General features: G+C 51.1%; 11 protein-coding genes across 11 annotated transcripts; 4 read left to right on the top strand and 7 right to left on the bottom strand.

The window, feature by feature from the left end:
• Nucleotides 1–276: 276 nt before the first annotated feature.
• BU25DRAFT_395035 (methylenetetrahydrofolate reductase 2) lies at nt 277–2641 on the top strand. Its single transcript, XM_033704770.1, has 2 exons — nt 277–625; nt 702–2641. Exons 1-2 carry the CDS (start codon nt 539–541, stop codon nt 2574–2576), a joined length of 1962 nt encoding a protein of 653 aa, XP_033560542.1. The 5' UTR covers nt 277–538; the 3' UTR covers nt 2577–2641.
• A 2715-nt stretch (nt 2642–5356) lies between these two features.
• BU25DRAFT_411755 (uncharacterized protein) lies at nt 5357–6575 on the bottom strand. The gene is made up of 3 exons (XM_033706636.1): nt 6355–6575; nt 5814–6283; nt 5357–5755 (listed from the first exon to the last, which is right to left on the bottom strand). The coding sequence occupies exons 1-3, from the start codon at nt 6530–6532 to the stop codon at nt 5498–5500; spliced, it is 906 nt and encodes a 301-aa protein (XP_033560541.1). The 5' UTR covers nt 6533–6575; the 3' UTR covers nt 5357–5497.
• Nucleotides 6576–7699: 1124 nt separating this feature from the next.
• BU25DRAFT_471997 (Clavaminate synthase-like protein) lies at nt 7700–8849 on the bottom strand (the record flags this gene model as incomplete). The annotated part of the gene is made up of 3 exons (XM_033710833.1): nt 7700–8411; nt 8467–8628; nt 8685–8849. The coding sequence occupies 3 exons, from the start codon at nt 8847–8849 to the stop codon at nt 7746–7748; spliced, it is 993 nt and encodes a 330-aa protein (XP_033560540.1). The 3' UTR covers nt 7700–7745.
• A 209-nt stretch (nt 8850–9058) lies between these two features.
• On the bottom strand, nt 9059–9582 carry BU25DRAFT_471994 (uncharacterized protein; the record flags this gene model as incomplete). The annotated part of the gene is made up of 1 exon (XM_033710832.1): nt 9059–9582. One exon carries the CDS (start codon nt 9580–9582, stop codon nt 9160–9162), a length of 423 nt encoding a protein of 140 aa, XP_033560539.1. The 3' UTR covers nt 9059–9159.
• Nucleotides 9583–9867: 285 nt separating this feature from the next.
• BU25DRAFT_459484 (uncharacterized protein) lies at nt 9868–10341 on the bottom strand (the record flags this gene model as incomplete). Its single annotated transcript, XM_033710283.1, has 1 exon — nt 9868–10341. The coding sequence occupies one exon, from the start codon at nt 10339–10341 to the stop codon at nt 9868–9870; it is 474 nt and encodes a 157-aa protein (XP_033560538.1).
• Nucleotides 10342–10765: 424 nt separating this feature from the next.
• Nucleotides 10766–10921, bottom strand: BU25DRAFT_302919 (uncharacterized protein; the record flags this gene model as incomplete). Its single annotated transcript, XM_033702017.1, has 1 exon — nt 10766–10921. A coding segment is annotated over one exon (156 nt), but the record flags the coding sequence as incomplete, so codon positions are not given.
• A 1222-nt stretch (nt 10922–12143) lies between these two features.
• Nucleotides 12144–13519, top strand: BU25DRAFT_471986 (phytanoyl-CoA dioxygenase-like protein; the record flags this gene model as incomplete). The annotated part of the gene is made up of 1 exon (XM_033710831.1): nt 12144–13519. The coding sequence occupies exon 1, from the start codon at nt 12293–12295 to the stop codon at nt 13517–13519; it is 1227 nt and encodes a 408-aa protein (XP_033560536.1). The 5' UTR covers nt 12144–12292.
• Nucleotides 13520–17117: 3598 nt separating this feature from the next.
• Nucleotides 17118–18298, top strand: BU25DRAFT_411751 (Ribokinase-like protein). Its single transcript, XM_033706635.1, has 3 exons — nt 17118–17611; nt 17667–17897; nt 17949–18298. The coding sequence occupies exons 1-3, from the start codon at nt 17141–17143 to the stop codon at nt 18222–18224; spliced, it is 978 nt and encodes a 325-aa protein (XP_033560535.1). The 5' UTR covers nt 17118–17140; the 3' UTR covers nt 18225–18298.
• A 1975-nt stretch (nt 18299–20273) lies between these two features.
• BU25DRAFT_411749 (ubiquitin-conjugating enzyme) lies at nt 20274–21440 on the top strand. Its single transcript, XM_033706634.1, has 2 exons — nt 20274–20745; nt 20838–21440. Exons 1-2 carry the CDS (start codon nt 20502–20504, stop codon nt 21089–21091), a joined length of 498 nt encoding a protein of 165 aa, XP_033560534.1. The 5' UTR covers nt 20274–20501; the 3' UTR covers nt 21092–21440.
• BU25DRAFT_411748 (molybdopterin binding oxidoreductase) lies at nt 21186–22562 on the bottom strand. The gene is made up of 2 exons (XM_033706633.1): nt 22390–22562; nt 21186–22325 (listed from the first exon to the last, which is right to left on the bottom strand). The coding sequence occupies exon 2, from the start codon at nt 22133–22135 to the stop codon at nt 21278–21280; it is 858 nt and encodes a 285-aa protein (XP_033560533.1). The 5' UTR covers nt 22136–22325; nt 22390–22562; the 3' UTR covers nt 21186–21277.
• A 296-nt stretch (nt 22563–22858) lies between these two features.
• BU25DRAFT_411746 (uncharacterized protein) lies at nt 22859–24238 on the bottom strand. The gene has a single exon (XM_033706632.1). It carries the CDS (start codon nt 24208–24210, stop codon nt 23224–23226), a length of 987 nt encoding a protein of 328 aa, XP_033560532.1. The 5' UTR covers nt 24211–24238; the 3' UTR covers nt 22859–23223.
• Between the last annotated feature and the right edge of the window lie 151 nt (nt 24239–24389).

Below are 24389 nucleotides of genomic sequence, written 5' to 3'. Positions count from 1 at the left end.
TGGGAAGCTTCGCTTCATCTTAGATGTCTTTCTCGAGATACTGATTATGTTAGAGCTGCCAGTTGGTGAGTCTCCACTTCCATGCTTGCCCATCCAAAACAGAAACATCGCTTCGACCGCTTGTCAAGCCATGATACTGCTAGGAGAGAGAGGCTTGAGGTTGTGACTGCGGGATGCAGGGGTGGTGAGGGGCACGTGAGGGGCATCGATGTGGGACCAGAATCGCGTGAAGCTCAACAACGCGAACTGAGATACTACCCACCACCCTTTTTGCATCGTACATGCAAGTCATTGTGTGTTGCAGCCATGACTTAGAGGATGAACAAGCATCTCTAGACGGAGCTACATTCATCCTGCCGTTGCTGGGGCTCCTGCCGCTCGATCGAGCAGTAAGATCCCGCCGCCGATCGCGGTTGCCCCACCCGCGCCGCTTTGTCTGCCACAGCTCTGCCCTCGTCCACAATTCCATCATTCGCCGCCATGACCCTGCGCACCTCCCACCACCACTCCTTCTGTGTGAAGACAGCGCATTGCCACGATGGAGAAGATCACGGATAAGATCAACGCCCTGCCTGATGGCGCCAACTACTTCTCGCTCGAGTTCTTCCCGCCCAAGACGGTCATGGTATGCCCCACTGCGCGCGTGCACCCGATGTGGTGTATCGATAGACAGCGCAACACCAGTACTGACAAGCCTGCAGGGCTTCGCCAACCTCCAGACCCGTCTCGAGCGCATGTCCCAGGCCCTACGTCCGCTCTTCGTAACTGTCACTTGGGGCGCCGGCGGCTCCACAGCAGCAAAGTCCCTCGAGCTCGCCGAATTATGTCAGCGCCAATTGGGCCTTACAACATGTCTGCACTTGACATGCACGAACATGGACCGCGTCCTCGTCGACGAAGCCCTCGAACAGGCCAAGGTGCTCGGCATCCGCAACATCCTGGCCCTGCGTGGCGACGCGCCGCGGAGCGAGGAGTACAGAGACGAGGATAGGGCGCCACAGCAGGACTCCAACAAGGACTTCACGTGGGCCATTGACTTGGTCAAGTACATCAGGAAGCAGTATGGCGACTACTTCTGCGTTGGTGTCGCTGCCTATCCAGAAGGGCACTCGGACGAGAGTCATCCTGAGCATCAAAATCCGAGCTACGACATCCCGCATCTTGTGGAGAAGACGCAGGCTGGTGCAGACTTCATCATGACGCAGTTGTTCTACAATGTGGACAAGTACGACAAGTTCGAGAGTATGCTCAGGGAGCATGAGAGTGGCGCGTTCAAGACAATACCGATCATTCCGGGGTTGATGCCGATTCAGAGCTACTCAATCCTGCGGCGGACGACGAAGCTGAGCCATGCGAATCTGCCGGCCGACCTTTTGGCGAGGCTGGACGCGGTGAAGGCCGATGATGAGCTGGTGAAGAAGGTCGGTGTCAAGATTCTAAGCGAAATGGTCGAGCACATCAAGGCGCGGCCGGATACTGTTAGACGAGGATTTCACTTCTACACACTCAATCTGGAGAAGGCAGTATCGCATATCCTGGAAGACACACACCTGATCGGGCAGATCCCCGCGGACGAGGACGAGGACGCGATTGAGACGACTCCAGCCATCAATCTGGAGCCACCATATGGCGTACCATCAAACAAGCAAAGACGCCGACTGTCATCTCTGAACTCGAGTCCACACAACAGAGTTATCATGGAACGATTGTCAGCATCGAAGTCTCATCAGTCCTTCGAGACGTCCGACACAGAAGCCAGCATCCCCCGTGGGCCTATCAGCACACGCGCAAACACACTCGCCATCTCAGAAGGTGAAGGCTCACTCGGACGTGAAGCAACATGGGACGACTTTCCCAACGGGCGCTGGGGTGACGCGCGCTCGCCCGCCTTCGGAGAAATTGACGGCTATGGTCCTACCCTGCATGTTTCCAACGCCTCAGCTCTCAAACTCTGGGGCCACCCCGTGACTCAAGACGACATCTCCAACTTGTTCAAGCGCCATGTCGAAGGCACTCTCGAAGCCCTGCCCTGGAGCGAACAGACACTGAGCGAGGAAACGAAAGCCATCGCCCCCCAGCTCCTTGCCCTGAACGCAAAGGGCTGGTGGACAGTTGCCTCACAACCCGCCGTCAACGGCGTCCGCTCCACCGACCCCGTCTTCGGCTGGGGACCGAAGAACGGTTACGTGTTCCAAAAACCCTTTGTCGAATTCTTCGTCCCCTCTGCCGCCTTCGCTCAGCTCAAGCCCCGTCTCGACGCCCACGAACAGATTACATACTTCGCTGGCAACGCAGCAGGCGACCTCGAAGCGAGCCAAGAGGATGCAGTCAACCCAGTGACATGGGGCACGTTTGCGGGCAAGGAGATTGTCACGCCGACAATTATCGAGGCGGTTAGTTTTAAGAGTTGGAGGGACGAGGCGTTTAGCATTTGGAAGGAGTGGCAGAGGATTTATCCGACGAAGAGTGCGACAGGGAAGCTGTTGAGGGAGACGAGGAATGACGTCTGGTTGGTCAATGTCATCTGGGGAGATTTTGTTGAGGGCAATGGGTTGTGGGAGTTCTTGGGAGCATAAAGCTAAACAGACCGAAGATCTTGACGGACCGTGTAGCATTAGCTAGCAGATAAAGTTGAGTAAAGAAACCTGCGCTTAACAGCCGCGTTGATATGGATCAGTTTCTCGCTTTGCTTGCGCTGATTATGCCCTTCGCTGATAGGTATTGACAACTGTCAATTTCATTGGCTCTCAGTTGCAGTGCAGAAGCGAAGCAATGGAAGAAGCGCGATGATACATCAGACTCACAACATAACGACCCCGCTTACACAACAACAGCGCGAACAGGCGCTTAGCGACTCAAACAGACTGGCTGCTACCTGCAGCCACTTCTCAGGAACGTTGCTGGACTGTTCCGTTGTCCACTTTCGAAATTCGCTTGCATGAATCTCACGGGTGTGACGCAGTGCAACGTTTGGGTCACAGATTGGGCCAAGCCACGCCTCTGCCTGGTCCGTCCTAACCTCTACACTCCCTTCACAGGACCATCCACTAACAGCTCCACTACCTTGGCCCTAGTCAGTTCCAGCATTACCTGTCGACGACCCAGATACCCAGGCCCATGCATTAGCACCAGACACCGGCGAACACGTATGAGGCCGCTCGAGCGGCTTGGGATCAGAAATTCCCCGGTGTACGACAGGTGGAACTAGGGCGAAATGATCCGGAGCCATTCAAAGCTATTCCGGTGTTGGGACATGGTGGCTGTGGGGAAGTTCAAGAGGTTACCATGACGGCTGTGGTTCAACATCTCTTGCTGGAGTTCCGAGACGACTACAGCTTTTTCGATACTTGCTGCTCGTCTAGTAAGTCCAACACTATTCGACATCTGAACTGTAACTAACGCGGAAACAGAGCGACTGGACCCACTGTCTTATGACTTCTATCCGAGACTTGAAGTGGAAAACTTATTCTCATCGAACAATGACTTATACCTTGGGCGACGCTTCCCAAGTAGCTCCAATGCGTTCGGAACAGCGGCCATGGTTGACGTGTCGGGGACAGGACTAACGGCCATCTAGTTGTGAATCGACAGGTTCTGTCGGATCTGAGCGCGAGAAGTCGAAGTGAACGCTCAACAACATGTAAGAGTTAGACGTAACGAGACGGTCGATCTAACAGTGAGGCAGTACAGCACAGTTAAATGGCACGATGACTTCTACATTTCTCTTGCTTATTCTCCAGCAGCCGAGTCCAAAAGACAGACTTTTGATATTAATATCGCACCTTGGTGGATCGCGCCTTGGTGGGTCGGGTATCATACCTGCAGTCAGCGGGCATCAGGCTTCACTGGAGAAAATCAGATCATCATAACATAGGCAAGACGATCCAGTTTAGTACATCTCGGGCCGCGATGTTCTACGAGATACTTGTCAGTCCGCTCACACGGACTGGGTGTATCATTGATCGACATTTCCTGCAATGGGCGCCGCCATGGAAGATCTTCGCCAAGACACATTGTGTCGGACGAGCCCGAGTCTACGCTGCGCCAAGGTCGGATTTGCTCAAGATGATCTACGTAACCGTCTTGGGGATCTTGAGGTCACAGATGATTTGGTCAACCTCGTCTTGGCCCTGCGGACTCCGGTTGCTGTGTTGTGTATGTCCTTGGATAGCTCCAGGATCGACCATGGTGAATTACAAGTACCGCACGTCGACCGTTGGCAGTTACATATACCTCATGGTCTTCACTTGCGACACATGTCACCGTCTTTTTACTCTGATCGGCACCATGAAGTTCACGACCTCCCTCCTCACCATGGTATTTGCAACATTGCGTCTCGGCATTACCACTAGACGTCTCGAAGCGCCAAACCACAACCTGGGTTTACACCTGCCCTCCTTCCTCTTAATTCAAAGCCTTCGACCTTGGCGGTTGCTCAGCCCAACTGTCCTTCACTGAAGACCGCTATGTCGCAATTCAATGGGCTCTCGAAGCCACTTATGCTGACGGCAACACCGCCTCACACACGCCTTTCCATGACTTCGACAGTTTCGTCGTAAGCGACACTTTTCAACCTTTACCTCGGTAAGTACTTCATCGTTCGCTTGCCAGGAAAGCGCGCGTTCACTGCTGTGCGTGAATTTACGGATGTATGCAACATTGGTCAGGCACCGGTGTCGTGACGTTTTTACACTACGAGTGCGGACATTGCATGTTCGGCTGCTGAGAATTGGTATACGACGGGTCAAGTTCAAGTCATTGGCGGTGTCTCTCGCCCAGCAAAGGTCTCCGGGGCGCAGAGCGAACGACGCAGGAGAGTTCCAAGTCAGTTGGGATACTGTTGAGGGCGCGGCTGCATACTCTGTTATTGTTGAGTATCCGACTGGTATGGATGAGGTGGAGAATCCGTATTTGAACGTGAGGGTTGCACGGGTACAGGTGAGTGAAACATATTGTGCGGCGTGAGGTGTGTGGCAGATGCTGACGGCTACAAGATACTTCGACAACGGTTTCAACGACGACGAGGAGACAAGATATGGCGAGAGAGGTCATTGTTCATGCTGTTGATGGGCAAGGAATCTGGTCGTTTACTAATGATGTAAACCGGTCGTTGCTGGCTGGTGAAGCTGTTACGTCTCAAATGGGTTACGAATGTTCTCTTGAGAGGAGGCCACGATGAATAGCACCTCATTGAATAGATGATGAACGGCCTTGCGGAGCGGCTGTGATCACATGACACCTAGTCAAACATACCGTAAAGGTCAAGACAAGACCACCAAAATGAAGGTGATCATGTTTCCATGACATGTGTACGAGTTTATTGGTGTTGTGGTTCGGCCGTTGAAGTAGAACAAGCAAGACAAGACACATTTGTACCGTAGAAGAAAAAGACTCACTTGTGTTCAGGTAGGAAAAAAGCATGAGGAATGTCAGAAAGAATGTCCAGGTCACTCCATCGAGGTACGCATGAAAACATCCGAGCATCCACGCGCGAAAATCAGTTCTTTGGAAAGCCCTGGAGAACCAGAGCCACCACGGAAAGTTTGGCCCATTCATCAAGCGTGCGGACTTGGAGATCAGTCTGCCGGTTGTTCGGGTCTTTGTAGACTGTGAAGACCTTTGACTTCTTGCCGTCGAGATCAAACGCAGTCTGTGGGAAACCTGGTGTCGAATCTCGAGAACCACCAGCCCAGAACGGCTTTTCGCTTGAAGCAAATCGAAGAAGCTCAATGGCGGCATAGAAAGCAGTTGGACCCTAATTTAGTCAGTGTCTTGTCTATGAACACTCCTTTTGGCATATGGCGAAGACTCACCTTTTCGCGGTACAGATTGTCAAGAAGACCACCAAAGAGATTGGCGACCGAGACCCGGTAGTAGTTCTTCCCATCGTACCTGACTCGGATGCCCTCAGTGGGCGCAGGAGTTACCTCTGCTGGCCAGTCTACAAGCGTAGCGCTATTCAAGATCAACCCGTTCTGACCTTTGTTGCCCCAGGTGACAGTACTCAAGAGGTACTCAACGGCCTTCTTCTGTACTTCTGAGGGAAGTTCGGTTGCATCTGGATCGTTGGACCCTGAAGGGGGTGTCTTACGAACCGTCGGGTTTTGGGCTGGCTTTGGAGGCGCGATGTTGGGGTTGAGCAAGGTGATGGTCTGGTAGATGAGGGCGTTAATCGATCGTCCCTGCGAGGCGTTCAGATCTGATGCTCTGGTGACATCCGCTGGTGAAACACCCCCGAGATCAGCTGAGTACTCTGACCACCGCTTCATGAACTCGTTCAGTTCTGTGTAGAGGTAAGTGTCAGCTAGTATCAGTGCAGGTAGATGCAGAGCCTTTGCGTGTGGAACACTTTACTTTCACTGTTGCCTGTGCCCCGAACATCCCGAAACCATGAAGCAATGGTAGTTCGTTGCTTGGATATAACATCTAGAGCCGCTTTGTCTGCGCTGGATGGCGTTGGAGCAAGTACAACATCTATCAAGTTGAACGATTTCTTGGTCGTCTCTTGGAACTGGAAAATTCCTGAGGCCATTGTAACTTTGCGTCGTCGGTAAGTGAAATAAGATAAGTTTTGGGTGTCTAGGACTTTTTGCAGATGAGTGTTCTGACCTGTCTTTATATCTGATGACCATCTCTCAGTACCGTGTAATAGCCACAAAGTCTTGCAACATCAGTTGTTGTTCAGCTCGTCCTAAACGCGACTACGGTAGTAGCTACCCCGCAAGTTGTAAACCTCCATCACGATGCGCTTGACAATACTATGTAGATCCGCAACAGCCAGCCACTTTGTTGTTCTGAAGCAAAAGCTGGTTCTTCAATGTTGCAATTAGTGAGGGTTGAGGGCCACGAGTGACATTGTTTGGTCTCCACGTACGCTTCTCAGCCCGACCGAGCACAGTATGGCTGAATGGCGTATGTGGAGAGCTGAGATCCCGTATAGTTATTCGATCACAGCTTGCCACGCTCTTTGCGGTCGTACATGAGATACATGGTATCGAGAGGTGGGGTTGTCAGAACATCACGCCCTGTCAGCCCAGCTTCCGGCAGCATAACTTTAACAAGCCTGGCCACTGCATCTTGTATGCAAACTCGCGTACTGACACAACAAGTTGGACTGCCTTTCTATCGGATTGGCGACCAACGGTGATAGGTTCGAAATGTTGTGATCGAGCTGAAGCTTCTCACCCGCACGGCAGGCATGTGTCGCTCCAGATTAACGCAGCAGTCCTTGACTCAGCTGCAGCAGCTGAAAGGCACAGCAATAACCGGAACTGTGCAGAGATCACTAAAAAGCGCAAAACAATGATGATTAAAAGGTCTTGGTTCAAAACCTTGAGGAATGAGAGGACATGCTTCGCGGTTCAACGGTTTATCTCTATTGCCTTTGCTCATGGAGCTTTTCGTGCATACCGAAATGCGAGCCCGGTAGTTTGTACTTTGCAGCGGCCCAGTAGTGCATCTGTCAGGGAAAATGTCTTCAACACTTTGCGAGTTCGCAATAAACCTTTAAATGGATCGCAGCTCTCCAAGAACTTGACTGACCCTTCTACCCACAGTTCCTGGCACTTTCATCTACGACTGTAGTCATCACAGTGCCATCACAATGCTCAACCCATCCATACAGTTCCATCTTCTTCAACACAGTACTGAGGGCATCACTACCCCGTCCTAAAATTCAACCGTATACAAACTCCTTCGACCCAAATCAAGATACGAAACCCGAAGCATGCCCACAACATTCCATCTCAGCCAAAAAGCTTCGTGATTCTGCTATTGTTCCACTCCCAAGCTGTGACATCGTCATATCGGCAAGGCGTCGCATCAGTGATGAACTCCTTCAACGGAAGCAGAGAAGCATGGCGGTTAGGCTTGACAAAGTAGGCAACTGAGTAGCGCTCCGGGATCTCGACGTTATCTCCGGCCTTGATGACAGGCGGGTAAGTGACTCTGTGGCACGCTGCTCGGAAAGTGTCGTTGGTCAAACGTTGAAGAGAGTCACCAATGTTGAGAATGATGTCTGTGGGCTTAACCGACTCGACGCTGCGAAACACACCAGGCTGTGTCTGGTCCTCGACCTGGAGTCCGCCCACAGAGTCTTGGAAGAGCATTGTGATGGTGCCAAAATCTGTGTGCTCAGCGATGCGGGTTGCGGTGCCGTCCGCGAGTTCTGAAGCCGGGATGGCCGGGTAGTGGAGCAGACGGAATTCGTTCTCGGCGCGGTTGTGAAGCGCCTTGAAGTGGTCCTCGGAGATGTCAAGCGCAATTGCGAGCGCAGAAAGTAGCTGCATTTCTGTCTTGAAGGCCTTCTCGTAGAAAGACTCCATGAAGCCGCGGAAACCTGGGAGGCTCTCTTCAGGAATCCAGAGGTTGTCAACGAGGTCGTCTTGAGCGCTGCCCATGTCCAGTGTTTCCTATCAAATGTTAGCTAGAGTCGATGTGCCAAGCAGAAACTGCGTATAGACCAACCTTGATGTCACGGGTCTTTCCAGGACCGAGACCCTTCTCATAACCACTGATGTTGGCGACATTCTCCTGGCCGACGAAGCTGTAACCACGGTTGGGATTGGCCTGGGGAGGGTGCTTGGCTTCCATCTTGGCCTCAAGAGGCAGGGCAAAGAATTTGCGGCTCTAGCATTATCCGTAAGCAAATCTAAGATGTCTACATCGAACTGAAATCAGCTTACCATATCGAAAAGCTTGTGAATATCCTCATCCGGAATGCTGTGGTTTTGGATCTTGACGCCTCCCCTCAACTTCAGTAGGCGGAGTAGCTCAGTACAAAAGTACTTCTTCTCTTCAGGGGCTCCGAAGAACAAAGACATGTCGAGAGTGGCACCCTTGTCAGTCATTTTTGCTGATGTGTAAAGAGTAGGTACGTGTCCCGTTCTGAGAAGTTTGGATTATATCAGAGATAGACTGATAGAGAAAGATTAATGTTAAGTAATGGTAGCTTGACGGTCTGTCTGTAGGATCTGGTTAATCGTTGGTCTTCATCAGCGGACTCCAGACATCTTAAATATTATATCAAGTCTACTCTCAACTGCTTCTTCGGATGAGTCTCCCTTCATCATCTGTGTCTCGTGGTTTCGGATCAGTCGGGGTGTCTAGTAGCTCTGCTGTAAAGATTACTCCGCTGTGCTTTCTAATCCGACCCAACTATTATTCCGCTATGTAATTAACTCCGCTGTAGCGAAAGTTGGAATGACGTGCATGCACTGGTGTTTTTGGGCTGTGGGGGCTCGCCCTGTGCTCCTCGGAATCGCCTACCCCATCTGGCTTAACGCAAGGGCCCAGACTACCAGGCTTTCCGTCCTCCCGCAGAACGTTATAGGGATTACCAAAAAGCTGGAACCTATTCTGTCTGCTATTCTTTTCGATGTAACTACAGAAGGTAGGCAGCACTAAACATGACTCTAAAAATCGTGCTACTATCACCGTGCCGAGTGCTTTGCGCCGTGCAACCCCTTCATCCCTTTCAATCCACAATACGAAGTAGAAGTCATAGTGAAACTCTGCCTTAAACTCTCCCCGGTGTACGCAGTCCTCGAATGGATAGCTAAACCTCTTTCTGACTGGACTCATTAACTCCACCCTGCCTTGTAGGTCCCCACTATCATTTTGTATTGGTACAGAGCCTTTGGCTACGCGAATGACTTCAGCCTTCTCACCGGTGGGAATGCCCTGAGTATCACACGCGTTCACGCGAATGGAGCCGGCCCACTTCCCACTCGCAGTCGATATAGGTACATCAAAACGTAGTACTTACCGTTCTTATGGTCGCTGAATCGCCACGGCGAGCCATCTGCTGGCTTTCTAAATGTAAATTAAGCTCGCTGGGTACTAAAGTATAGCTTCTGCCCCTCCGAGTTAATGGATTGATGTCCCGGGGTCGCTGGAAAGGTGGAACCAGATACCTGAATCTCCGATTGGTATCTGTGTGTGATGGTCCGTAGTAGCCAAGTAGGCGTAGAACGATTCGTAGTTGGAGTCGACATCGCCATTGTGCTTCTGCCAGCCGTCTGGAGTGGTTCCAGCACTGACTGTGAAGTAGATGCGCACGAGGTTGTCGACACGACTTGAGGTGCCGTTGAATCGGTCTGTCTTCTTGAAAAAGTTTACCAAAGAAGTTATTGTAGTTTCAACCTCACTAGGCGGCAGCTGAGCATCCGTGTTGCACCGCCACTTCTTAAAGTCCAATTTGCCTGACCACCCGAGCCACGACCAGCTAGGTGCATCCGGCCTCAGGAAAGCGCGGACGAAGACCGCTACCGGGCTGCCAAAGTAGGCAAATAGTGAAGTAGAACTCAGGCAGGCCGCCGTAGAACCCAGCTGGGAAGCCATAGCACATTTCGGTCATGATGCTGAGGAGGACTTTACTACATCCGGGTCGTAACTCAGTTGCCGCGAGTTGTATTGCTCCTATATCGGCATATACCGTGAGCGATGGCTAGTCAACTGCGAAGAGCTCGTCTCTTTGACCATGATGAACTACGTCTTCTGCTTCATCTTCCGCAGGTATAGGCGGCAGCAACCACGGCTCATATCAAGTTGCTGAGTAGCAAGTTTTTCCATGTAAGGTAGTCTCCAAGAGAAAACGTGCTCTAGAAACGTCCAGGCCCGCGTACACCATGTCGTCTCAGCAAGTTTATTTTGTCCCGCAATCTTCCTAGTTTCTCTTATCATAGTTCTTGAACGAAACAGGACCAGATGCTTCCATCGTTCCTCGGTCATTCGACTTGGTCCAGGCAAGCATATCAGCATGGTCCCCATCTGCGGCAACGATTGCAAACTCAACTTTTGCATACGTATCAGCCATGGCCTCGAGGTGCTGCTGTTTACTCTTAAGGTCATCCTGCACAAGATACACACGGTCTATCCAGAGATATCCTTGTCCGACGATCGCGCACAGCTTCATCGCATCCTAAATCGTCGCAGAAGCAGCGTCATTGCTCGAGATTGACAAACTTCCAGGACTGCTCAGGGTGTCGATATTTTCCTTCGTCAATTGCAACGTTTCGCCGGGGCCCCACACTTAACTCAGTACCCCGTAGGGAACATCGTGATCAGGCTTGACGACGCACTCGCGTTCGATGTCAATGAAGTTAGGTGACACTTTTGCCTGTATGGAATAAGCGGCACTCCCGAACGGCATTTCCTGTCATGAGAGTACTAACAGAACCTCGACCATCCTCTGATCTGCGCTAGATCGACTTGCTCTAGATCGAAAAGGTGAGGCGCGCCAGCAAACCACTTTCTTAAGGTGGTCGAAAGCCTGTCGTTCGTCGAAAAGCACCATACAATTGGAAGCTGATCCAGGAACGCTCGCCTCGCGCTCGCAGGCACGGCGGATAATGGGCCAAACTCGACATCGAGGATGGGATTGTCATCCACATGGCGTCTGGAATTCTCCATAGGTGAGCTTGGAGCGTGTAGCTGCAAATTGTTGAGACATGTTCGACAGGGTGGTGATGGAAGTCTTGGAGGGTAAAGCCTTAACATCAGATCACTGTGTTAGGTACTTGATGAGGTGTTCAAGGCGCGTGGTTACTTGTGCGCGCCACGTAATACCTCTTCACCTGGGGTAAACGAAGTGGCGCGCCGTGTTAGCACACCTGGGCATTGCTCATGATAGTTTCTGGGGTCCTGAAGAATTGGCATTGCAAAGTTGTTGTCACCGGATGAAGAGGGCCAGGGCTCTTGAAACGACATACTTCGCAAAGGCGCGATGGACGAGGTCAGAATAGATGGATGGAAAGTTCAGCGCAATAGCGCTATGCTGTAGCTCGATTTAGTCAGCTAGCGTGCCCTACTTCCAAGTCGGGGTGCGGTTGCTTTGCTATAGGAAATGTTGTCAACATCACTCGACGTTACACAGCAATTGCGCCCGCTGCAATTGATCTCATCGCAACAGCTGATTTCAATCATTTGGTGTTACAGTGGCACTTTCACGATATAGGCAAAAGGTACAGTCCGGCTATATAAGCCAAGACCCCGCAGAAGCCGAAGACCCCACTTTAGCTGCAAGGAGCTTTGCGACTGGATGTGATATTTGAACAAGCATGCACTTGCCAGTAGTGTGTATACCTTTACTCGTCGCCTCATCGAACTTGCGGGGAAGCGAAGGCTCAAGTTTCCTCAGTGCACACCGAAAAGCATTCGATCGGGTAGGAACGCCCGATCTGAGAGTGGGCGGAATTGCCTGCAGAACAACGATATCTCTAGATAAAGGGAGCACTGGAACTAAGACATCACATCTTCATCTCCACAGTCCATCCAACTTTTGCCCAGCATCATGGGCATTACAGCAAAGGGAACCTCAGTGCCAAATGCCGCTGCCAATAGCCACACAAGCACACCCCCGATCGAACCTCGAGTATTCTCGACAAGCAAACCCCCATCATTGGACGATTTCAAAATCTTGACCACCGAGTCTGTCCCAATCCACTACCCACTTGCGAAGGACATTGTCAACAACATCCCCATTTACGACCTCTCGGCCTTCTCGTCGTACACCGCAGATCAGCTCTCGGCGCTGCAAGACGAATGGTACCACATTCTCCTGCAAGGGCCAGGTGTCTTCGCTACCAAACACATTTACACTAACCTCAGTCTAATTGACCATGTTAATGATGTCTACTCCTCAATCATTAAGCAAGAGGCGCAACAGTCTGGCAAAAAGGGCGACCACTTCGCAACTTCCGGCTCAAACTCCCGCATCTGGAACTCATTTTCCAAGCATTGTCTTGCAGACCCCACCACCTTCATCGAATACTACTCCAACCCGTGGCTCCCACTCATATTCTCTGCCTGGCTAGGACCGCACCACCGCCTCACTGCGCAAGTCAACATCGTGCGTCCTGGCAGCGCAGCGCAGATCAGCCACCGAGACTACCACATCGGCTTCCAGAGCGCAGAGTCATGCGAGAAGTTCCCCAAAGCTCTGCAGGTTGCAAGTCAATTCCTCACGCTCCAAGGCGCAGTGGCGCACAGTGACATGCCGCTTGAGTCCGGGCCAACGAGGCTGCTGCCGTTCAGCCAGAAGTTTGAGGAGGGGTATATAGCGTATCGGCTTAAGGAGTTCCAGGATTACTTCCTTGACAAACATGTCAGTGTGCCGCTGAAGAAGGGTGACGGGCTGTTTTTCAATCCTGCGCTCTTTCACGCCGCCGGCTCCAACACGTCGGCTGATGTTCAACGCTCTGCAAACCTATTGCAGATCTCGAGTGCATTCGGCAAGCCGATGGAGATGGTTGATAGTCTGCCGTTGGTGGAGAGGACGTGGGAAGCGTTGGCGGACAAGTACGAAAAGGAAAGTTTGAACGATGAGGTTAGGGCTTTCGTGAGCAATGTCGCAGAAGGCTATCCGTTTCCAACAAACCTGGATAGGAGAGTGCCGGAGACGGCAGGCATGGCGCCGGACAGTGAGCAGGACTTGCTGTTAAGGGGGTTGAAGGGAAGATGGGACAAGGACAGAGTGCTGGTCGAGCTGAAGCAGATGAGAGACAACTCAAGGGCGTGAATTTGAAGGGTGTCCTTGTGATCACAGAGCCATGCTCAGAGATACATGCGTCATAGGATGAACTGAGCCGCGGGCAGAATGTGAATGACAAAAACCTATAAGTACCGAAACACATATTCTCAGTCTACATTCCTCTCTCACCACCGTTGTCAATTACAATCGCTACAAGAGGCAAACACAATGACTATACCCCAAACCGGCTTGCCAACACTATGCTACATCCATCCGTCAGTCTTGCGCGGCATGGCTTCAACTCACCACCCCCCACACAATGTACCAACTTCAAAGGTCGACAAGAGAGAAAAGATGCTTGAAGACATCAAATTGAGAGTCGCAGAGGTTCGCCGTCGCATTGAGCTGATGAATGTGGAGGACGAAGACATTGAGAAGATGGTGGGAAAGTTGAAGAACATGGCAGGCGGAGTGGATCAGACTTGACTTTCTAGCTGCACCAATGCATGATTCTAATTTTACCTTCTGCCCCCAGACTTGGTGCAACACCTAGCATGTATCAGAACGGCTTACGCAAAGCGGAACACTGGCCTGGATCATGATTCTTCGTACGATAGTGTAGATGTACCTGTTATGGTATCTCTTTTTCTCTCATTACTCTTCTTTCTGAAACCTATACATGAGGATCGTAATGATCAAAGCTATTCTTTACTCATGACATCTTGCTTCATGATATCCCGCATGAGTGAGATCCTTCGCTTCATCAGCTACAGCTCCCAAATCCTTCATGATGCGCCTCTTCAATTTCGAGTCCGTTATTAATCGTCCTCATCTACCTTTGTCGCAATGTTCTGTGCCCTATTTGCGAAGGAACTGTGAGCTCGAACACTGCGCGCTCAAATGCGTAGATCTGTGGCTGTGCGTACACACCATCGCGTGGGCCATCGATAGCCAGGAGACGCATGTAGTCTTCGTAGCTCTCACGGATGGCGGGGCGGTAGTCTCACGTCTTGTGTTGGCGGGCGAGGTGGTTTGAGGCTGTCGACGAGGATTTTTTCCATACTTGAGGTAATTGAAGCCGCGGCTGCATCTAGGGCATGAGGCGGGGGTGGCTTGGTAGAGCTGGGTGGCGGGATATGGTTGGTGGCATTGTGGTGATTCATTGTTGATCTTAGATGCTGTTCAGCTGTCAGTGTTATCTCAGTGAAGTAATGGTGCTGGATGGTTCAATTATTTTAGGTCCGATGTAGAAAACTGTCGATGCACCGGACTCCTTTTAGACATCAAAAATGTAATACAAACTTCTGCAAAGTGTCGATCAATTGCAACTTACTTGATGCTCACGGTGTTCGCGCGGTCAATCTAGTCAGCTTTGCAAGTTTTACTTCGACTTTCGATGCATTGACAAGATTGTTGATAGGACAGGGCGTTGGCTTATGGAAGCAAATCGTGGATGGATCAAGCGATGTTGCTCTGGTCGACGAAGTGGCTGTCGAGTACTTCGCTGTATGCTTGTGATAGAACCTTTACGAAAAGTTCAGTCAGCCTTGGGCCTTTTGTATCGACCGTGGCGGGTAGTAGCGGACAAGCAGCGAGTTGAGACCCAGAGTGCAGCTGAGCCATGGCGTGAGTTTACAAGGGCCCTCGCGACAGGCTCTACCGCTCCGGAGATCTTGGTCACTACAGCCCGCATGTCAATGTTCACTGCACCGGACGTGTCGACTCCCAGGTCAAGATTCAAGGTGTTGTATCGAGCTCGGAGAGATCGACTCTTATCTGTCTGCCCACCCGCTGGTTCGCGAAAACGTAACATTACTCAAGCGTGACGCGTACGAGGACCAAACGCTTGTCAGCTACATTGTCCCTGAGATGAAACGATGGCAAGGTTGGCTTCAAGAACGTGGCACCAATGAGGCTTCTACAGAGAAACAGACATGGTCTCCATGCTCAAGCGCTTCAAATATCTGCGAGACGACATGCACGAACACCTCAAGAAGAAGCTCCCGCCCTAGTCGAACCAGACTTACTGAGGCTGCGCCTGCGTTTGTGGTGTGAACCAACGACGCAAAGGATTGGAAACTGACTTACAAACGTGACTTCGCAGTCATAGGACACGAAGTCACAGTGTGCTGTGACCTTGCGAGTTTGTGCGGGTCAGCCCTCAGCTCTTGTGTTGTCGACTCTTGTTGGTCGACGTTCACATGTGCCAATGTGATACACGGGTGGTGACGCTGATCTACGAACACAGAGTACTTCCATGCCTGCAACATACTTTACTTGCCCCGGTTCCTCAAAGTGTAGACTTAGACAAGCACAGCTCTGTATTTCTTCCTTCACTCCAACATTGACTTTCGCGCATACACACAACTGCGAGGTCATCTCCAATCGACTGACTATCGTACTACGTACTTGTCCAATCAGCGCTCACAGCATTGAGCCGAGTATTCCAACCTACCACCTTCTAATCAGGCACGATGACAACACCTGACAATCTTCTCGCTCTTGCAGCAGAGCTCGCAAAGCTAGGCGGTGAACTCACTGCTGTCGGTGGCAAGCTCGCAGAGGCAGCTGCTCAACTGGAACAAGAAGCTGCGAATCTGGCCGAGGAACGCGCGAAGCGATGGGGTTTTGAGGTTCAGGTCGCCGTTGGCGTAAAGGGCGGACCAGGCACCGGAGCGAACAACAACACTAGTGTTGTCGAGGTGAAAAAGTGACCGCGGATGCCCTTACGATGTGAGGATGAGACGATCCTGTGGTGCTCTGCATTTGGAAAGAGATGGCGGGTTTCATGTTCGAGAGTAGTTGTAGATCGAACAAATCGAGGTACTGTGTGCACAATCGTTAGCATCGGTGACGTCATACCGCGATGTATTGTAAAACTTTTGAATCCGCGCCTTCATGATCAGCCCTACCTACACTGATCACTTTAACGGAATTCGTGTATCAGATGTCACGACCAAGATCATGAAAGAGAGATAGTGGTTGTGGTGTTAAAGCGCGATTACCCAACCTGTCGGCTACGCTACCGTGTCTGTGCGCGTGCCGACCGGATTCACGTGCCGATCGGGATCACTAAAACACCACCTATACTCAACACAGTAACTTAGCAACCATGATAGGTATCAAAGAAGCGCTTAAAGAGATCGAAAATTTGAAGCCAGGCAAAATACTTGTATACCAGACAATTGCAGATCAACATGGTGTTAATTGCACAACCTTGTTGTAGAAACACAAGGGGATATAAGCTGACCAAGAGACCAAGAACACTATCAAGGCAAGCGCAAGGCCTCACAGCAACAAGGAGCTAGAAAGAAGCAGAATCATGGTGCTGTGGTGATGTGAGTGGTGCTGCTGCCACTGAGCGCTCTCCATCTCTAGCCAAAATCTTCACACGCAGCCACAACATCAGGCTTCCATGTAAATACAGATAGCAAAGGTTTGTTGCATAGGTCTATAGAGTACTCCACCAAGATATCTCATAACAATAGCTATTGTGTGTGGCTCTACAGCCTCATTTTTATATGAGCATCAAGGTGGTGGTTGTGGTCGGCATGCGAATCCGGTCGGCACGCGCACAGACACGGTACTCCTTTCGAGCCTAGTTCGAGACCCCAAATTTGAAGAGCTTCGATCATCCCACCTTCACCAAACCTTCTCCACATTATCAAAATGAGTCCGAAAGCAGTTATTTCAGTTATTGGATCACTCAATGTTGATCTCGTCACCCGCACCTCTCGTGTGCCAGTGGCGGGCGAAACTTTGACCAGCGAATCCTTCGACATTGGTTATGGAGGAAAAGGCGCTAACCAGGCTGTCGCGTGTGCGCGCTTGTCTCGAACACAGCAACAAGCGTCCGAGGGCAAGGCCTCTGATATTGAGGTTCGCATGGTAGGCGCTGTTGGTGACGATGAGTTCCATGAGAGCTTCTTGAAGAGTCTACAGAAGGATGGACTGAAGACAGATGCTATCAAGATTTTGAAGGGGAAGAAGACCGGAGTTGCGGTAATAACGGTTGAGACAAGCACCGGAGAGAACAGGATCATGTTCTGCCCTGGTGCGAACTATGATGTTGAAGTCAAAGACCTGGTCGACGATGACGCGAGCGTTGCTTTGTTTCAACTCGAGCTGCCCATGGAAGTCGTACGTATAACACTTTATTTGAGAGTACGAACTACATCCTGCTAACCAACTCAAGGTATTACATAACATGATGAGTGCGCGCCAGAAAGGCATCGAGACGATCATCAACCCTGCACCAGCCATCCCACTTCCAGCAGAAGCGTACGAGGGACTTGGTCACCTAATCGTCAACGAGACCGAGGCTGCAATCCTCTCTGGTATTGATAACCCAACTTCATGGGACAAAGTTGCAGCTATCTTCATCTCACGCGGCGTGAAGAATGTGATCATCACTCTTGGGGGAGAAGTGAGCCGTTCCCTGCAAGTATCGTGATTTGCCTACTGATAATCCTGCTAGGGTGTATTCTACCAGACTGCTAAGCAACAGGCCGAGTCCAAGAACGGCCGTATAGTTCCAGCACGAAAAGTCAAGGTTGTCGACACAACGGCGGCTGGCGACACATTTGCTGGTGCTTACACCGTTGCTGTAGCTCACTGGAAGTCGATCTCCCAAGGATCGGACTTCGATCTCGATGCGGCAATTTCACACGCCAATCATGCGGCATCTATGACAGTGCAGAAGGCGGGCGCCCAGTCGAGTATTCCTTGGGCTGATGAAGTCCCTAAAGAGTAAGACCACGATGTAAACAAGACTAAACCAATTCAATCATATACATGTCCTCGAACCTAAATTTGAGGACTCGAAGCTCGTCAGAGCCAGAGTTTGATTTCAATGCGTTCCGTTCTATTAGCGTCAACGATCGAGTTGATCTGTGCTTCCTGTCAGAGACCAGGCTTTTGTGCCCGCATCGTTACGTGCAGAGTCAAGAGGCACAATTTGTCCATTCAAATATACCGGCTAACTGATAGCATCGACTCCGTCCCGATTACTAGGTGTACTTTACGAATCTGAGTATCCTAGAGTTGTGCAATCACCTATCGAGGCTGGAGGTATTGGGTGCCTGGAATCATGTTGGACGACTGCGTCTGGTATGGAAGTCCATGACCAGCGGATGTATCATTGCTAGCTTAACCATTGCCGAACTCAGGTTTGATAGTCGTGAGGTGCTGATTGTCACCATGTGATGCCGGTACTGCATAACACGGTGACGCAGTGTTAGCGGTCTGCACTGGTAGGAATGCTTGTGCCCTCGCGCCGATGGGTGGAAGCTTTGTTGGCCTTGTGGCAATGGCTGATAAATCTGATGCGCAGATTGAGTTGGCTGGAGCTTGTGTGGGTTTAATGAGGGCACTTGGGTGTTTTTCTGGTAGAGGTACGCTCCGGGGGAACGCCTTTGATTGTGGACCCATGTTTGAGGGCTAAGATTGTGGAAAGTCGGCGTTCGTCGAAGTGTCAATCCCAGCCCTGAGGCCCTTCTCCGGTCCTTTTTCCAGGGCTGGTCCCGTAGATGTTCTTGAGGTATTTGTTGAAGTCCAGATACACCTTCAGAACTGTATCGAAATACTTCGATCGCAGTACAACTTTGGCATCCATCTCTGGAGCACTCTGTGGTTTTCTCCCTGTGCAGCAAATTTCGCAATTACGAGAGCAGTTTGGCATTCGTTACGGATCTGGCGTCCATTCAGCCCAGTCTTCGAATTCCCTTGCCAGTAGTTCGAGATCTAGAATTCGATATGCTCCTTGTCAATCTCGATCGTCCTCCCAATTTTTTTGAAGTGTTCTCTGATTAGCCGAATGTTTGGATCTAGGATCGTCTGGTATACTCCTCGGTCAACTGTGGATACTCAAGGCTGACGTGGATGCGAGAAGCGAGTGCTTCATCAAAGTCGCCGATTGCGTTGGTCGTCAGGAACAAGATACCCGTATAGTCCTCAAGTACATGGAGGAACATTCTACACAGTTAGCGAGCGAAGTCATGGGTGCACAGATACCTGCCGGCTACAAGTGCGTTCCGATTCAAACCAACACCGGTCACTGCCTATGCTCTGGATGCAAGCGTGTTCCCACAAGACCTCAACCTCAGGACAGCCAGCATAGATCTAGTTGCTACGATCCTAGAGACAGTGGGAACTCTGATAAAGTTCTACAAGAACAGAATTGGCAGAAAAATGCTGGCAGCTTATTTCAAGAGGGAGCAAGCTCACTCAGGGTCTTGAGCACATCAAAGAAAGAAGCGAGAATCTTGCTCGCAAGAGAGTCGACGCTGACATAATAATGACACGTCGAGAAGTGCACACACGAAGCAATTGAGTAGGTGGAACCTTGAACTCACCAGGACAGTAGGTCTACAGGCATCGAACATGGAGAACATTCCCAGCGAAGTCAGAGACAGCCAAGCAGCAATGGCGGACAGTCAAGTAACGATGGCGAATACCATGCATCGCTTCCTCGACGAATGTCAGACGTCGATGGGAGGTTGCAAAGACAATTGAACAATGGTCTTGATAAATCGTAAAGAAATCCGCAGGTTAAGGTTCATTATGAGTGTGAAAACCTGCTCGAGGCTGGTCATCGGTCGTTCGCTGTCTGGTTGTTGTGAGTGCAATCGGTGGATGAGTCTAAACTGCCGCTCGTTGTAGTAGATGTGATCATGATAAGCTCTATAGAATTGTGAACGCATCGAGGACGCGTCTGCGCAGATGAAGAGGCCATTATGTCATGCTTGGTTCGTGCTTTGACGGTCGTGTTCGTTGCCGAAAGCCGACGTGTCGGTATCATGCACAAAGCCGTTCACCCAGCTCGAACTGTGATTACCCTTAAATCACCAGGACGAACGCCCCTGACACCTCTTGGACCACTTCACTGAATCTAAAAAGAACCACGTGGATCACATAAAGCTGCACACCAAACCACTCGCCCCGCCATTCTACGAACCCCACCCCGCCCTACCGGAATTAGTACAACCACTACGCCCCATACCGCACAACTTCACCCAGACCTTCACACGCCATGTCCAACCCAGCAGCAAAGCGCCTCTTTAAAGAATACAAATCGCTCTCCTCCGACCCACCAGAAGGCATAACCGCCGGCCCCGTAACCGAAGATGACATGTTCCTGTGGGAAGCGTTAATCCAAGGGCCAGAAGGCACACCATTCGAAGGTGGCGTGTTCCCCGCCGAGCTCAAGTTCCCCAAGGACTACCCTCTTGCGCCGCCAAAGATGAAGTTCTTGACAGACATGTGGCATCCCAACGGTACGAACACCAACCCACCGCCCTTAGACCTCTGTACAATTGTAGAGGGGTGAGATGTGAAAGATTTGGTGGACAAATGCTGACTGAAACAGTGTACAACAACGGCGAGGTATGCATATCGATCCTGCACCCACCCGGCGACGACCCACACCAGTACGAGCAAGCGTCCGAGCGCTGGTCGCCGATCCAAAGCGTGGAGAAGATCCTGATCAGCGTGATGAGTATGCTAGCTGAACCGAACGACGAGAGTCCGGCGAATATCGATGCGGCGAAGATGTGGAGGAATAAGAGGGAGGAGTATGAGAAGGTTGTGCGGCAGAACGTTAGGAAGAGTCTGGGGCTGTGAGGAGAGGAGACGCTGGAGCACAACGAAGGTTGGGACATAATTTACAAGCATAGCATGGGCGGTGTTTGGGCTTTATAAGAGATCAAGGTATGGCGCAGGATAGAATTAAGAGATATGCAATGCATCGCTATTGAAGGACTAGGGATATTTCCATCACCTGTCCTGCATTCTGCATTGAGCGCGGCATCAAACCACTTCAATGCCTGAAGTCTCGCCCCAGGCATTGTACCCAACACCTCGGAAATTCCACTCCACGCTCTTCTGCTGTGTGTTGCCGCTACCATCCGTTGCTTTGCTGTAAATAGTCAAATCCTTGCCCTTCTCCACCTTGACTCTTGCTTTCCACAAGGTCCAAGCCCACTTCAGATCAGCGTCTTTATCCTCATGACTTTGGTCCAGTTCTGCATCCATCCACGTCTCTCCTCCATCAGCGCTGACCTCGACCCTAGTGATTGGCCCATCAGATCCACTCGGCAGCGCATAGCCTTTGACCTCTATTGTACCGTTCTCATCTCGGTGAACTGTTGAGCCCGTCTTCGGTACGCCAATGACACTATTGATTGGCATGTCCTGCAGTGCGCTGACTCTTCCCCACCATTCTTCTGCCTTCTCCTTGCAATCTGCCTCCGGTGGAAGGATCTTATAATCGTGCTGCTGGTAGTAGCTGCTGCTTTCGCACATCTGCACCGTGATGCGGTCCAGCCACTTGACACTCCTTGCACCAGCGATACCTGGTGTAACGACTCTGACCGGTGCGCCGTGATTGGGTGGTAGAGGCTTGTCGTTCATCTCCAGTGCTATTATGATCGAACTGTTGGCATCCATGGCCCGCGACAAAGGTATGCTGGCACCGTAGTACTCGTCATCCTGGGTCGGCGTCTGGAAGCAAGAGAATGCAACGTGTGCATCGTTCCACTTCTCTTTCTCGACCTTCACGCCGGCTTTTTCGAGGACGTCTTTCAGTAGCGGTCCGGTCCATTTGCAGTTCATGACGGCGCCGTCGAACCAGTCAATGCCGGATACTTCCTTCAGCTTCGTGCGCATGGTGTGACGTCTGTTGCCTGCACATTGTAGTGCGCATATCACACTGTGTTGGGGAAGTGCTTGGAGGTCCTTCACGTGCAAAGAAAGTTCTTTTTTCACAAGGCCGTACACGCAGACTTGGTGTGTAGCCGCGTCGAGGTGTGGGATTGGTCCATGATTGCGATCATATCCGCCCTTTTTTGTAATGAAACTGCGATAAATATTAATTACAGGTCCATCTTGTATCATTCAGATTTATCTTGAGGACCCTGTACCTTGAGACGAGCTCATCGAGCTCCGGCTCTCGATTGAGCGGCTCTTCGACTGAGTATTCGAGCTAGTGGCGTCAGTAGCGCGTTCCACAGTAAATAGACTGCCTCTTATAGTAATTTGTATAGACGAGACGACCAAGAAGGGTGCGTACCTGAACCATGATGCGCGATTGTGGACTGGCGGCGATGGCGTGATTGTTCCACGGAAAGGCTACGCGATGGGGAAAACGGGGTTAAGACTAAGCGACGCGCGGGGTAGCGACGGAATGCACTGCGCAGGGCTGTCGACTGACTTGGATCACGCAAGGGGCAGGTACGGGTGTCGGGGCGGGTAGCTGCGGCTCGTGCTGCAGGTTGATACTTGTACGATTTCTATTTGCGCCTGACGCGCAGCTTCGTGGTATCTCTCAAGACGAAAGCTGATGACGTTTATTAGATAGACGATTGCGACATTTGAAGTGGGCCGCAGAAGAATCGATTCACCTAGAATTCTTCGATTCTTATCGCTCAACAGCCATGCTCTTCTGGTCTGACGGATCAAACTTTTGAAAGAGATGAGGTGTTACGGTATCAGTAGGTCGGTAGGCCTGAAATTGCACACATCAGACTATCCTGGACTAGCATGTTTTAGGTCAGGTATATAGTCGTCTTCTCCTAACTAGATAACAGTTCAGCGTAGTGTTCCATCGTATCCTACCAGCGGCCCCTTGCCGCAACAGAAGGCAGCGATAAATGCTTCAAACGTCGTCTCTCAGGCGTATTTGCATCACCCACCTGCTAGTTAACACAACAACCCTTCGAACGCCCTTTGAGGCTCCGAATAAAGTATTGATGCGATCAAGCCATCGTTGCGCCTCCCTTGCTCACCTCTCCTTGCCCTTGTGGTGTTTGATGATGTACTGCTACATTATAGGCAGGTGGCCCGTCTGTGCTTCCTTCTCCTTCCTCTCCCTCTCCATCTACATCGTCGACCAGCCTTCTCGTTTCATCACCCTGCATCTCAATATCATCTCTTCTCCTTGTCTGGGCCTTAGACGCCAACCATACACTGCTCATCGGTCGACCCATCATCCAAGCGATCGGCCACGCGAATACTCCTTTGATAACAACATATACCAGGAAGAGAGGAATGCATGGCGGCCACGTACATGTCCCACTGATGCCCCCGTCATACACTAAGGCTTGTCCCCACCGCACGAGAAAACAGTCAACAACCGTTCGTACGAGATTGAAGCTTGCAGCGATAAATGGTAGAATATTGAGTAGCGCCACTGCCCACCAGTTTGGTTCTGGGATGCTGCCCTGACCCTTCCAAACGTAACCCTGGCACTCGGGACGGATATAGGGATGGTTAATGTCGTGTATGCGTACGATGAAAGCAGTCAAGGTGACCGCATAGAGAAAGACGGCCACTATGAGACGATTCGCGCGGATGTTCGGTGAGGGATAGGGTAGGCAGCAGGTGCAGCAGTCCGACAGGGGTGGTGGCTTCTTTTGTGCTGACTTAGGAACCTGATCGCTCGCAATCGGTTGAGATGTGGCGACTTGAGGTTCGTCGTCTTGAGGTGCTATCCTTGGACGTGGTTGCTCGTCTACAATTGTCGGTGACAATACCTCATGTGATCTGGTGTTTAGAGATGTGTTGAGTGTGTTGTTGTCGTCGTCATCGTTGATCATGTTGCAGCAGTCCAGGTGGCTATGTGCAACATATTCAAGAAGGAAGGTGAACAACACTATGAGGGCGGTGCAAACAACAGTGTAAGTGTTGGGCGCGTTCGAGTTGTAGTCGAATTCGCATATGATGCTGGTGCTTGAATCTTGCATGTCGAAGTAAGAATGATCATAGACGAACTTGTAAAGAACTAGCGAGGGACTTTGCGGTACTGGAGTATCTGTATGCTGCATCTTGCCTGAGTGTGGCTGTGAACGGGTGACCGGAGGCCCAAGTGGGACGGGTGGCTTGGAAGTAAGCAATGGCACGCCGCATGATGAAGGTGACAAGG

Source organism: Macroventuria anomochaeta (genome assembly GCF_010093625.1).
Source record: "Macroventuria anomochaeta strain CBS 525.71 unplaced genomic scaffold BU25scaffold_21, whole genome shotgun sequence".
Taxonomy (NCBI): domain Eukaryota; kingdom Fungi; phylum Ascomycota; class Dothideomycetes; order Pleosporales; family Didymellaceae; genus Macroventuria; species Macroventuria anomochaeta.
This window is presented reverse-complemented; position numbering and strand designations above follow the sequence as displayed.